We start from the raw sequence: 15,392 nt of genomic DNA on the forward strand, positions 1-15,392 counted from the left end.
GAAAAATATGGAGAAGTCTCGAAAAAAGTAGTATATGCAGTGATCAAGTACTTATTTGTTTTTGGGATCAAAGCATTTGAATCTTTTTGTAGACGAGAATACCTGAGAAAGACATATTTAAAGGCCATGTGCTTTGTTTATCTTTTTCTGGGTAAAGTTATGAACGAAATCGTGGTAACCAAACAAATGTGGAGGAATGGGAAACAAATTGTGGTCAAGATAGAGGACCGAGTGAAATAGATGAAGGCATGCGATTGATTAAATAACAAGCAATTATTATGACATCAACCCAAAAAACGTAAAAAAACATGATGGTGAATGAGCATTGTTCGAACTGTTTCAATTAGATGTCTGTTCTTTCGCTTAGCAATTCTATTTGTTGAGGAGTTTGTGCACAAGAAGACAATTGAAATGCCCTGGGATGACAATAAAGAAGAGAGAACTAGAGAAGTATCATCGTGCATTATCATTGATTAACTTCTTAATAGAAATACCAAATTGATTGCGAATTTCAGCATGGAATTTCCAATAGATAGAGAACAGTTCAAATCTACTTTTCATTAAAAATAGCGTGCACTGAGGTAACGAAAGAATAAAAGCCTTAGGCAGAACTAACACGATTTGGACCCCATAATTTGAATGTACGATTTCAAATATAGAGGTGGCCTTTTTATGGACGCGTTTTGGGGAAGAGGCATGAGTGTGCTTACCAAGTAGACACGAGTCACATACTAACAAAGATAAATTAGATGAACTCCAACCATCTTTTGCAATTTGAAGAGACTTGGATGACCAATTTGACTATGGCGCAATTAAGAAGAAACAACGGAAGTAAAAGTAACATGCGGTGTTGGGATAGAGTGTTGTTACAATCCATGTGACTCATGTTCACCTGTCCCGTACTCCCATCCTGCTGCACAAGAACAGAATCATCAAAGAAGGCTACAACACATTTAGTTTTTTTTTTTTTTTGTTTATTTGCTAATGGAAATAAGATTATATTGGACATTCAGGTGCAAGAAAGACTGACTTTAAAGGTATGGGATGATTTTGGGAATATTATTAAATATTAAAAGTGTGTTCTCTAACAACTTAAGCTTTTGAATGAGATGATCAGGTACGTCAATATTTCCATTATGCACCATAGCTCCATCTTATGGAACAATTTTAGCTGTGAAAGATGTTTCTAGGAGGACGTCTCAATAATATATGTCTAATGTTATCAATTTCTGAATAACTTTAGGTATGTGGTGCCTAAATTATATATGACTAAAGTTTAGCTTTACTTAAGTTAAGCAAAAATGATTCAGTTTATTCATATGATTCAAATTCAGACGAAAATGAATGTACTCAATAATATGCAACTTCAACTTTGAAATTTGCATTCTAAAATTATTCTAAATGAACAAATTTATAATTTTTTAAGTGTTATGAATATAACTTAAATGATAATACTAAAATTGGGAATCATAGCATATGGAGATGAATGCAATGTGCATCCATAAATGTGTTTAGATATGAGTTGCCTTAATTTATATGTCAACTATGGCTGTTATTGGCATGTCTATGCATTTGTTTGCTGATACCTGATACTACTATTTTCTAATGAGTATTAGCAATTTTGTTATAGTTACTTAAAACAGGATATAGGTTTGTTGAGAAAAAGAACCTTACGAAAGGATATTGAAGATTTGCCTCCCCAAGAGAAGCAGATTTTATTGCAGTGCTTAAGAAGGAAAATCTTCCAATTCATGTTTCTGAAAGTGACGATGCATCCAGTATTTGGTTTAGCAAGTACGAAGAGCTTTTTCCACAATTGTCAAGAGTTCCCAGGAGGTACCTAAGAAAGAGAGAATCCATTTTTGCCAAAAAGCAGTCTCTGAGAAAAAGAAAGAAACCACTTTAGCCCAAAAAAAGGTGCTCCAGTTCCACCCCTCGCTGCATCTCCAATCGCCCCCAACCGTTCAGTCTCCTGCTTCCTCTCCCTCTCCAGGTCCTAAAGCAGTTCCCACCCTCGCTCCATCTCCAGCTGCTTCAACTGTATCACTAGTTTATGCTCCTCTAGCTGTGCACCTCCTTCTCCAGTTCTAAAACCTCTTGGAAAGCCTCCAAAACTTTGAACTCGTACCAATTCCTGTGAACCTTTGCCTGTTATCCTCTAGATAAACCACAAAATTGTCCTAATTCTCCAGGAAATAATCAGGAGCATCAAAATTATTTAATTTCTGCAGTGGCTGGATGTTCTGTTGCAGGAATTGCCCTTTTTACCTCTGTTGATATTCCGTAGTTAAGAATAAAAGGAAAGAAATAGCTCCAAATGATGGGCAGAGGGATGGGAAACCGTCTCTGAATTTGAATGCAGGTGATTATTTGCTGTTATTTGTATGATGGTTAATTAATCTTTTCATATCATTCTTTTTCAGTACATTTCAGTAATTTTTATGATTTGTATTGTGAGGTTCTTCTCTAAATGTCAAGAGTGCATTTGATGTAAATGATGCTGATCTCATGAAATGCGGAACTGTCAGAACCTGAGATGAGTGCAAATGCTCATGCACCATTACTGCTTCCTCTAAGAAATCTGCTCCTCTACCTCCACCTCCTAAATCACCTGCTCTGAGCCCACCTCTACTTCCAAAAGTTCCCCCTCCTAATCCACCAAAACCTGGTAATTTGTACCCCTTTACCTTTGGAGTATTAACTATCTTTATTTATCCGTTTTTGCTAGTTGTTATAGGTTGACTAAGTATCCTGATGGCTGGAGCATATTTAGGAATTGGTAGTTGTTAGCTTCAGTTAGTAATAGATAATGTGCAGATAGTGGCCTGCACTTTAGGTCAAGTTAGTTGTATACTTTGTAGTTAAACGCTTGCTTCCAGATTTAATACTATTATCTTTTTGACCTTCTCATCTGATTCTTCATATGGTATCAGAGCGAGAACGAACCTCCTGCAAGTATTCTGCAATGGTTTTAGAAGTCTTATTGGTATTTTGCAATCGATCTTGCTAGCAAAGATGCGAGTATGACTTTTGTTGGCATAAGCTGTGTGAAGGAATTTCCACACTTTGTTAGCAGATGGTGCTGCAGCAACAATTGGAGCAATATTAGGATCGACCGACGCCATCATTGCTTGTTGGATCATTAATCTTAAGAGAACCAAATCTAATAATTGGGATTTGGTACAGTATGATTGTTTTGGGTACTAGTAGGTGATGGAGCTGTTGTGGTTCCATCAAGATGTCCTGTGAGTTGTAGTAGCATCACAAGTTGTGCTTTCCATGTTGAAAAATTGAGTTACCTTGTAGCTTGAGAGGTAACTGAGCAAAGGGATTTAATTGCACCACATGAGTAGCGGCAGAAACTGCAGAACTGCTGGCAGCAATAGCATCAATAACTGGAGCCATAGATGAGAAAGCTTTAAAAGAATGAGATGGATCTAACTCGGTGGAGCTTATGTTGCTCTGATACCATATGAAGATTCAGATGAGAAGGTCAAAAAGATTCAGCTTGATGTCAATAATGTTTTCCTACACGGAAAACTGGATGAAGAAACCCCGAGGCTTTATTAATCCCCAATTTCCAACTCATGTACGCAAACCGGAGAAGGCTATCTATGGACTCGAACAAGACCCCCGAGCTTGGTATAATTCTCTGCATGAACATCTGCTGAAAATGCACTTTGTCAGAACAGAATCAGACACCTCTTTATTTGTATGGAAGCATCTGGTTGTAACCATTTATGTGCTTATCTACGTTGATGACATCATAATCACTGGAAATCCTCCACAAGCGACTAAATTCGTCATCAATTCCTTGCAAAAAGATTTTCATTGAAGGATATTGGATATCTAAACTACTACTTGGGTGTTGATGTTAAGTAAGTACCATATGGCCTCATTCTTTCTCAATCACACATACTGGAAGTTCTTTCTGAACTGGACATGGATAATTGTAAAGGTGTTTCCACTCCCATGTGTTCCAGTGTACCACTTTGAGTAGCTGATGGCTCGCCACCTACGGATGCTACGCGCTATAGGTGCACCCTTGGAAAATTGCAGTATTTGTCCCTCACTCAGCCCGATATATATTATTTTGCCAATAAATTGTGCAGAAATGTTACTATTTCATTAAAAAGAAAGTAGACTTTTAACATTCCATATTATTATTATTATTATGTTTTAGTGGAAAAATGACTTTTCAAATTTCTTAGACATTTTAAAAAAAAAGTAAAGTCCTAGCATCTCATAATATTTATATTTAATATATAAATTGACTTTTCAAATTCCTCAGACATAATAGAAATACAAGCCTTTTAGAGAATTTATATATTATTAATTATAATATATTGAATATAAAATATTATGGGATGCTAAACGTCTACTTTCTTTTTTAATGAAGGAAAAATGGTCTGATATACCCCTCAACTTTGTCATTTAGAGCTGATATACCCCTTGTTATGAAAGTGACTCATATATACCCCTACTTAAAAATAAATGGCTCACATATACATTTTTCTCTAAAGAAAATGAAAAAATAATAATTTTAATCTAATTTCTCTAAAAAATACAATGTCATATGAGTAAATTTAATCCTCGTCAAACATACTTTTTTGACTTTTTTTTATTTCAATGACTAATTTAAAATTATTATTTTGATAATCATATTTATTTATGTTTCACTAATATTCTTATAAACTTACTGTAGATGACAAAACTTTTTTCTTCGAATACAAAAATTAAATTACAATGTAGACAAAAAATAGTTTAATTTTTTTAAAATAAACTAAGGAATGAAAGAAAAAAAAAGAATAAAAAGCTCAAATAATTATAATAGAAGAAGTCAAAAAATAATTTATGTATTAAAAAAATTTAAATATACCTTGAACTTTGATAGAAGAATCATATATACCCTTACCGTTATACAAACGACTCACATATACCCCTGCCGTTACAAAATGGCTCACATATACCCTTCATTTAACGGAATTTTAAATAATTAGTTTTAAATTTATATTTATTACTTATAATTTTAAAAAAAAAAATATTTAGTGGTATATATGATTCGTCTATAAAAGTTCAAGGTATATTTTAATTTTTTTCATACATAAATTATTTTTTGACTTCTTTTATTATAATTATTTGAGTTTCTTATTTTTATTTTATTTTTTTTCTTTCATTCCTTAGTTTAAAGAGAGAAAAAATAAACTATTTTTTTGTGTGTATTGTAATTTAATTTTGTATTCAGAAAAAAATTTGGTCATCTACAATAAGTTTTACAAGAATATTAGTGAAACATAAATAAATTTGATTATCAAAATAATAATTATAAATTAGTCATTGAAACAAAACAAAGTCAAAAAAATATGTTTGACGAGGATTAAATTTACTCATATGGGATTATATTTTTTTGAAAAAAATAATAAAAATTTAGATTGAAAATTATTATTTTTTCATTTCCGTTAGAGGAAAAGGGTATATGTGAGCCATTTGTTTACAAGTAGGGGTATATATGTGTCACTTTCATAACAAGGGATATATCAGCTCTAAATGACAAAGTTGAGGGATATATCAAACCCTTTTCCCAACATAAAATTTTAGTAGTCAATTGATCTTTCAATCAATTTGACTTCAATTTTTTTCTTTTCATTGAAAATTTAAATAAAATTTAAAAGTTATTATTTAATTTAAAGTTAATAAGTAAATCCTACTTTTTTTAATTTTTTTATAAAACTACTAAAAGTGAAAAAAGCTTCCATATACAATTTCTTTTTAAAAGAAAACTCGTTCGATTCTACTCATAATTTTTCATCTCTCGTTGTTAGTCCTGAGAGATTCGTGAAATCTTGAAGCATAAAGTGATTTCAATCTAAATGAATTCTCTTTTTTCAAAGCTAATTAGTACTATGTAGTTTAATTTTAAAAATTTTGGTATATTTTTTCATTTAAAATAAATTCTCTTTAAAGTAACGTAGTTTCATTTAAAAAAGAAATTATGTGTTAAATTAATTTTATTTACTTATGTGATTCTTGGACATTCTTTGTAAAATTTCTGGCTTCGCCATTGAAGACAAGTGTAATATTACTTAGGGCATCTCCAACCCTACATTCTATTTTACTCTCTAAATATAGAATTTTATATTTTTTCAGACAACCAACTCCAACCAAATTCTCCATTTTATTTTCTAAAAAATATTTTTTCTCTTTTCTCAATATTGTATTATTATTTCTATATTCTTTTTATTTTCTTATTCCATAATATAAATATTTTCTTTCTTTTTTCATGAATAGTCATCTTATATAATTTTATGTAATATAAATTCTAATTTTTTTTGAACTTTTTGTATTTAATATTAAATTATATATTATTCTAAATTTCTATTGAACAACTACGAATAAATAAAAAAAGAAATCAACAAGCACAACCGCAATCACAATCACAGCTTCTTTAAATCATACACTAATTTCTTTTTCGAATATCGTTAAATCTAACAACGACTTACCGAATTACTAAATTATTATTGTGATTTTTAAAATTATTATCTTATTCATTGTATCTACGGTTATCTTGTATATAAATTATTATATTATGTATTATGTTTGTAAATTAAATTTTTATCTTATCATTTAAATTTTGTGCATTCTTCATGGTGAAAATTAATAAAAATAAAATATTTTTAAAATTGTTATAATAAATTTAAAAAGAATTGCATAAATTAGAGATTTAATTAATAGTCTTATATAAAAAATAATATGTTAATTACAAAAAAATAAAATAATACTATAATATTCAAAAAGTGAAATAGAGAGTATGAATAGTAGTTCTTCAAATTTAGAGAACTACTATTCAACTCTCTATCATTATAGAGTAGAGGGTAAAATTCGTGAGGACATTCTCTATTTTACTCTCCAAATATAGAGAAGGGAGAGTAAAATAGAGTAAGGTTGGAGATGGTTTTAGGATGACATAAAAGAAGAGAGAGAAGTTGAGAAATATTTTTGGACATTATCACCGATTAACTTCTTAATGGAAATACAAAATTAATTTGGGAATTTCAACATGAAATTTCTGAAAAATAGAGAATAGCTCAAATATACTGCTCATTAAAAATTACCATGTGCCCCGAGAATATACTATACTAGTATATATATATATATATATATATGATTAATGGTATTATTGTATTTCAACTTTTAATTTTTTTTATTCCACTTATAGTAATACCAGCTTCGAGAATGTGCCTTGCATCGTTTGACCTTTATTATTATATAAAATTTATATAAGCCTAAACATGTGTAATATCTACCCAATTGACTTAAAAAAACATGGCATAACTCATCGTTGCCCTCCTAAAATTGGCACAAACTTTCACTTAGGCACCTTAACTAGACTTTTTTTCATTTTAGACATCTTATGTCATGTTGTATTGTATTATTTTGATACTTTTTGCAGACATGATATGGTGAGTGTAATACAATCATAAAAAACGCGTGAAAGACATTTTAAACCAATTTTTATTTAATTTTTTTCCTTCTTCTTTCCTATTTTTAGGCCACCATTTTCCCTATCTTAAGGTCCTTCAATGGTGAAAAGGGTTAAAAGTGATTTTAGAGTTGAATAAACTTATCAATGTCGATTAGATTTGATGGTCAAATTGGTGAAATATTTTATTGTTAAATCATGGCAGTGCAAATTATGGTTGAAAGTCGTAATTACGACTTCACTAAAAAAAATTCTAAATTTGACAATTTACTATGTGATATTTGGCCTTAATTACTATCTCAAATTCTTCATAATTTAATCCTCTTTAATAATTATTTGGGCAAAAATGTCAAGTGTCAATGATTCATTGTCTAATTTTTAATTTTATTCAAAATTGACTTAACCCATCGGTGGCCCCTTAAACTTGGCACAAACTTTCACTTAAACACCTTAACTAGAGTTTGTTCATTTTAGACACCTTATGTCAGGTCCTATTGTGTCATTTTGACACTTTTTGCTGACATGATACGATGAGTGTAATACAATTATTAAAAGCGCGTGAAAGACATTTTTTGCATATTTTTTTAAAAAATTTTCCTTCTTCTTTCCTATTTTTGGGCAACCATTTTCCCTACCTTAAGGTCCTTTTAATGGTGAAAAAAGTTGAGTAATTTTAGAGTTGAATAAACTTCTCTATGTGGATTGAGATTTGATGGTCAAATTGGTGAAGAATTTTATTGTTAAATCATGGCAGTTCAGATTATGTGGTTGAAAGTCGCCATTATGACTTCACTAACAATTTCTTTTTCTAGATTTGACAATTGATTATGTGATATTTGGTCTTACTTACTATCTCAAGTTCTTCATTAAAATGGCAGTCCTTAGTTTAGAAGCTGAAAAAATGACCATTTTGTTAGTGTATAAAGGAATCCTCCTACGAATAAAACTAAAAAGTATTGAGATATGACGGTCACCGGAGAAGAAGAAGCTGGTTGGGTTAAATTTGTTGGAGAATACGAGTAGGGTCGGGGATGGGTGGGTGAGGGGGTTCTCTGAAGTAATATTTTTTTTAAAAAATAATTTAATCCTCTTTTATAATTATTTGGGCAAAAATTTTAGGTATCATTGATTTATGGGCTAACTTTTAGTTTATTCAAAAGTCATTATTAAAGAACAATTTTTGTGTCAAATGACAAATGTCTTCATTTAATTTGGTACTTTGACACGTCATCTGTGAGTTCTTTAATTTTTTTGTTGATTGTAAAAAAATGTGTCAAAATGACACAATACAACCTGACATAATGTGTCTAAAATGAATAAATTCTAGTTAAGGTATCTAAGTGAAAGCTTATGTCAAGTTTAAGGAGTCACCGATGGGTTAGGCCTTCAAAATTCATTATTAAAGAATTGTTTTTGTGTCAAACGACAAATGTCTTCATTTAATTTGCTATTTTGACGCGTCATCGACGAGTGAGTTACACTCACTTTAAATTTTTTGCTAATTGTGAAAAAAGTGTCAAAATGATACAATACAGTCTGACATAAGGTGTCTAAAATGAATAAAGTCTAGTTAAGATATCTAAGTGAAATTATATGCCAACTTTAAGGATTTACCGATGGGTTAAGCCAAAACACAATAAAATATACATGTCATCATATGCATACAAAATGAAAAATGTTAAACAAAGCAATATATTAATCCGAATAAGAAAGAAAAAACAATAAATTAAAATTTTGATAAGTCTAGTGGACTAACATTTTATATTCAATTTATAAAGGAAGAAACTATGTATGTCGTGATAGAATTATTAACATCCCAAGAATAATCATAATCAAGCATGATAAAATTTAATAGATGGTTAAGAGAGTCGAAATGTGAGAAATATCAATGGAATCCTTACCAATCACATTGAAGATGAATTTAGAAGAAGAAGAGGAGGGGGAGAACATCAATGGATCTAGTCTAATATGATTCACTGATCAGATTATTTATAAAATTCTGAAAGTTACTATTATAAGTTGAAAAGAACTTTAAAACATTAAATTGGTATAGAAAAATGATAAGTCATTTTAGAATACGGAAATAAGTGGCACTATCAATGAAATTAATTCATATGTATATATACTCAAATACATATTAATTATATTATTTGATATTTTTAATTAATGATAAAATTTTTAATAAATTAGGTATTTTATAATAATTTAATTTAATATAGGGGGAAAACAACAATTTAATTATATATATGTATGTATTATCATTGTTATATTTTTAATGGAAAACTGACTTTTCAAATTCCTCAGGCATTTTACTATTTCATTAAAAAAAAAAGTAAATTTCTACAATCCCATAATATTTATATTTAATATATAAACTGACTTTTCAAATTCTACAGAAATGTTACTATTTCATTAAAAAGAAAGTAGACTTTTTAACATTCCATAGTATTATTATTATTATTATTGTTATTATGTTTTAATGAAAAAATGACTTTTCAAATTTCTCAGATATTTTTTTTAAAAAAAGTAAATTCCTAGCATATCATAATATTTATATTTAATATATAAACTGACTTTTCAAATCCCTCAGACATATTACTATTTCATTAAAAAAAGTAAATTTCTAGTATCCCATAATATTTATATTTAATATATAAAGTGACTTTTCAAATTCTTCAGACATTTTACTATTTCTAAAAAAGAAAGAAGACTTTTAGCATCTATATTATTATAATAATAATAATAATAATAATAATAATAATAATTATTATTATTATTATTATTAGAGGAACCTCCAAAGTTTAAAGTTGAAATACCAGTTTATCCTTATATTTAAGAAAAATAAAAAAAATCATAAAACCTTTTAGAGAATTGATATATTATTAATTATTATATATTAAATATAAATATTATGGGATGCTAAAAGTCTACTTACTTTTTTAATGAAGGAAAAAGGGTCTGATATACCCTCAACTTTGTCATTTAGAGCTGATATACCCCTTGTTATAAAAGTGACTCATATATACCCTACCTAAAAATAAATGGCTCACATGTATCATTTTCCTCTCACGAAAATGAAAAAAATTTAATTTTAATATAATTTTTTCTAAAAAATATAATCTCATATGAGTAAATTTAATCCTCGTCAAACATATTTTTTTGACTTTTTTTTATTTCATTGATTAATTTAAAATTATTATTTTGATAATCATATTTATTTATGTTTCACTAATATTCTTGTAAAACTTACTGTAGATGACAAAACTTTTTTCTTCGAATACAAAAATTAAATTACAATATAGACAAAAAAAATAGTTTAATTTTTTTAAATAAACTAAGGAATGAAAGAAATAAAATAAGAATAAGAAGCTCAAATAACTATAATAGAAGAAGTAAAAAAATAATTTATGTATTAAAAAAATTTAAATATACCTTGAACTTTGATAGAAGAATCATATATACCGCCTATATAATTTTTTAAAAAACTTAAAAGTAAAAAATATAAATTTAATACTATTTTTTAACTACTGTTAAATGAAGGGTATATGTGAGCTCATTTTGTAACGGCGGGGGTATATGTGAGCCGTTTGTATAACGGTAAGGGTATATATGAGCCACTTTCATAACGAGGGGTATATCAGCTCCAAATGACAAAGTTGAAGGGTATATCAGACCTTTTTCCCTTTAATGAAATAGTATAATGTATGAAGATTTTGAAAAGTCAGTTTAGCGCGATTCTGATTCTCAATTTGGTTTTCTGTTCTGGAATGAATCTGTTCTAATGAAAGACCTGCCTACACTGAAGAGGGGCTGGTTCACAATAATGAATGGTGGTATCGATCGGGGTAAGCACAACACTCATTTCTGCAACCCTTGTTGCAGCTGATAGACTCAAAAGTAAGGACACGAAAAGTTGTCTTAAAGGGTCAGTTACAAGAAGAAGGCGGAGGAAAAAAGACGAGAGAGCAAGACCCAGGAGGCTCGCAGCTACCACAACCATAAGCACTCCGCTCATTTGTAAGCCCCTTTAGAGATAGGGGCGAGCCAGGAGCTTACTTCGAGTATTTTGACTCAGGTGGCAACACGTGACAGGCGAATGACATGATTCTCGAGGAGTTACACGACTATATATATATACATATATATATATATATATATAATGATATATGATATGTATGATGGATCGAATTTTTCCAACTTGACCAGATGATATTCTTACTTCAATATTTGAACTGTAAGTATTAATAGTCTCATTCAATTGATCCATATGACAAAAAAGATATGAAATGTACATTCATATTCATCATATACGTAATCTGAGAATATGATAAGTAATTTTATAAAATATTCTATTTATTGACACGACTTCTTCTACAATATTGAAATTTGTTACTCCCTTTCTCTTTCTGGGTCTCTTGCGGCCTCTTTATTGCTCCTTTCGATGAGGCAACAACTTTTACCTAAAACTCGACTTGATTGTGCAGTGTGATGCAAAAGGGGAAAACATGGAATGAGCTGATTCCGCTTCGGATTTGCATCCTGATCCATTATCGCTGCTAGACTAAAAAGAAGGTTTTGGGACTTCTGTTGGGCTTGAACTAATTTTTGAAAAATGAATCTCTTTTCAACAGAAGAAACCGTCTCAAGTTTCTAACCACTTTTCAAATTTTAATATTTGATTATTTAAAAAAAATTTCATATAGATCTAATTAAAAACGACAAATCACATTTTCAAAGAAAGTTTCTTCCGATTAAAAAGCACAAATAAAGCGTGATTGCTCCATCATCTTCCGACCATCCCGATTCCTTATGTGAGTAGTGGTGTTGGTGTAACTCACATACATGTCCAAATGGGGAAAGTAATTATCAAAATCGATTAAGACATTGGCTTTTTGTATATATCGAAAAACCCTACACTAAAGTTATCATCTTTTTTGTCTTTACTTCAACACTAACCATAGACACAGCTGACAGCCGAATAGCTCTCTTCTTGCTTGCAGAAGCAATGGCCCTCAAAATCAAATCCCGCTTAGTAGACCAGCCTCCTTCTGCATCGTCCTCTGAAGATCAAGAACTGGTGGAGGAATCCCATGAAGAAGAACAACAACAATCGGGGGAGGGGGAAGGAGAAGAAGAATCAGGGGAAGAAACTGAAGAACCCAAGACAGCTCATCCAGTTGTAAAGAGATTCCTCACTCAGAAACTCCAACTTTCTTCTGAGTCCGGCAGCGAGAATGGGTCAGGATCCGAATCGGAAGCCGAATCGGGCCATTCCCTGCCTTCCCCTTCTGCATCGGACTTCACCGTCAAGCCCAGTGTTCCTGCTAAAGCTGCTGCCCCATCGAAATCAGTAGCAAAGAGGCCGCAAAAGGCCCAGAAAGAAAAAGGGAGGAAGAAGCCCAAGATTGCAGAAGAAGAGGAGAAAAAATCAGCTGCTACTCCTCGATTTCTTTGGAGCGATGACGACCAGCTTGCTCTGCTCAAAGGGATTGTTGAATACAAGGAGGTAGAAGGAATGGAACCTAATGCCGATATGTCTGCGTTTCATGAATTCATCAAAGGGAAGTTGCAGGTTGAAGTTTCAAAGAGTCAACTCAGTGAAAAGCTAAAGAGGTTAAAGAAGAAATTTTTAACTAATGTGAAAGGTGGTGAGGAGCCAGTTTTCATGAAGGATCAGGATTTTTCAGTTTTTCAGCATTCAAAGAGGATTTGGGGTGCCCCTGGAACAAGTAATGGAGTTAAGGAGATTCTTACCAATAGCACTAATGGCAAAGCTAAAAAGGCTGTTGAGATTAAGAAGAGTTCTGAACCTAAGGAAAGTGCTAAAGTTAGCAAACCCAAGGATGATGAGAAACATAAGGAAGTAGAGGAACAGGTTGCTGTAAAAGAGGTGGTTAGGGAGGATATAGTTAAGGATGATCACCAGGATTTCCAGTCCGAATATCCAAGATTGGCTGCATCATTTGAAAGTATGGCTGGCATGTCTACAATGTATCCAAATGGTACAAGTTTTTTGAAGGAGAAGTTGAGTTTGATTGCTACTGACAAGGCTAAAGAGTTGGAGGAGAAGTGGAAGAAACTGGAGGATGATGAAGCTGCCTTGATGGTGAAGCGCTTAGATTTCATTGCAGAGCATTACAGATTGGTGGTTGATGCAATGAGAGGTAACTAGATGCTGGTGGATCATGTTTTTATTGGATGCTATAAGTTTTGATACTGTTTCGGTTGAGTTTTGCGTTTTGTTTCATATAGTCTTGTTTCTCAAGACAATTTCTTCTCGCGTTGATGTACTTATGTTTAGTCCGCGAGGTAGATTTAGTTTTTCAGGTTAATTCATACATTTTTATTGCTTATCTAGTTTTACTAGTGAACTGGTTTGGATGATATCTGCTGTGTTGCTTCTTTTTTATGTTAGTGTGGTATGGAGTGATTGGCTCTATTTAGGGATTGCAGTGAAAGGCCTACACATTCCTATCATACAATGCCATGCATGGTGGAAGCAAGCTTAGGAACAGCTGAAGTGGAATGTCTGGAGACGTTCTGGTTCATCCTTTGTAATATGTTATTTCCTATTCGAGATGGAAATATATTTAAATGCGATCTTTCTCAGTTCTTGCAGTTTATGTTGATTCACTTTGTTCTCAATTGTTGTGCATGCCAACTTATCATACCAGTTAATTGATTTGGGGGGGAACAGTTTTTTCTAGATATTTACTTATAGTGTGCAATGTTGTCAGACAATTGTCCAATCCTATAGGTTTTAAGTACTCCTGTAACTCTAAAAGAACTTAAATTATAATAGAAATTAGAAAATTTTCTGTGACTCTTTCTTTTCCAATCACATGTCCCGTACTCTGATCCTACACAAGAACAGAATCATCAAAGAAGGTTACAACATTTCAAGTTTTTTGTTAATTTGCTAATAGAAATAAGATTATATGTACATTCAGGTGCAAAAAGGACCGAGTTTAAAGGTATGAAATGATTTTGAGGATATAATTAAATATTTAAAGTGTGCTATCTCTAAACGCTTAAACTTTTAGATGAGATGGTCACATAATTTTATAGTTTCATTATGCACCATAGCTCCATCTTATGGTACAATTTTAGCTCTGAAAACTTCAAATAGTAAACTGAAACTATCAATCATATGAAAATCACATCTATCTCCACATAGAAGTTTTGTAAAAAGAAAACTATCTTGGAGGTCGTCTCAGTAGTATATAACTAAAGTTTTATCTATATCTGAATAACTTTTGGTATGTGGTGCCCAAACTATATATGACTAAAGTTTAGCTTTCCTTAAGTTTAAGCAATAATGATTCAGTTTATTCATATGATTAAAATTCAGACAATAATGAATGTACTTCAGTTATATCTAACTCAACTTTGAACTTATGCATTCTAAAATTATTTTAAATGAACAAGTTTATAATCATTCACGTGTTATGAACGTAACTTAAATGATAATTCTAAAATTGGGCATCATAGCATATGGAGATGAATGCAATGTGCATCCAAAAAATGTGTTTAGATATGAGTTGCCTAATGTATATGTCAGCTATGGTTGTTATTGACATGTCTACACATTTTTTGCCGATACCTGATTGCTATCTTCTGATGAGTATTAGCAATTTCGTTGAAATTGAAGTAGCCTTATTTTTGTTGAGAACACAATTTTGTAATTTAACTGTGCTTCAAAAAGCTTATGCTTTTAATAAGACGGTTACACACTTCAACAATTTTCATAAGAGGTAAAATTTTGGATTATTTAAATGAATTTGTATTTCCAATTAAGAGCAAGATTTAACCAATCTGGTCTTTGCCCACAATCAAGTAATATGGGTTTAGGAGTATATGCCAAAGTTCCTGAGTTTTTTCATTTCCAAAAAGTTCATAGACTAAGCAATTA

General features: G+C 31.0%; 1 protein-coding gene and 1 long non-coding RNA gene across 4 annotated transcripts; both read left to right on the top strand.

Moving 5' to 3' along the window:
* The first annotated feature begins 899 nt into the window (after positions 1 to 899).
* LOC114077948 lies at positions 900 to 4,156 on the top strand. Of its 2 annotated transcripts, XR_003579328.1 has the most exons (3): positions 916 to 1,037; positions 1,631 to 2,362; positions 2,934 to 4,156. It is a non-coding gene; the product is annotated as an uncharacterized LOC114077948 (long non-coding RNA). The 2 variants fall into 2 exon arrangements; XR_003579327.1 differs by having other exon boundaries at positions 900 to 2,362.
* Positions 4,157 to 12,244: 8,088 nt separating this feature from the next.
* LOC107026094 (STOREKEEPER protein-like) lies at positions 12,245 to 14,109 on the top strand. Of its 2 annotated transcripts, none has more exons than XM_015226947.2 (2): positions 12,245 to 13,644; positions 13,896 to 14,109. In XM_015226947.2, the coding sequence occupies exons 1-2, from the start codon at positions 12,486 to 12,488 to the stop codon at positions 13,922 to 13,924; spliced, it is 1,188 nt and encodes a 395-aa protein (XP_015082433.1). In that variant the 5' UTR covers positions 12,245 to 12,485; the 3' UTR covers positions 13,925 to 14,109. The 2 variants fall into 2 exon arrangements, with proteins under 2 accessions (XP_015082433.1, XP_027774113.1); XM_027918312.1 differs by having other exon boundaries at positions 13,934 to 14,109.
* The last annotated feature ends 1,283 nt before the right edge of the window (positions 14,110 to 15,392 follow it).

This window comes from Solanum pennellii, chromosome 7 (assembly GCF_001406875.1).
Source record: "Solanum pennellii chromosome 7, SPENNV200".
Classification (NCBI taxonomy): Eukaryota; Viridiplantae; Streptophyta; class Magnoliopsida; order Solanales; family Solanaceae; genus Solanum; species Solanum pennellii.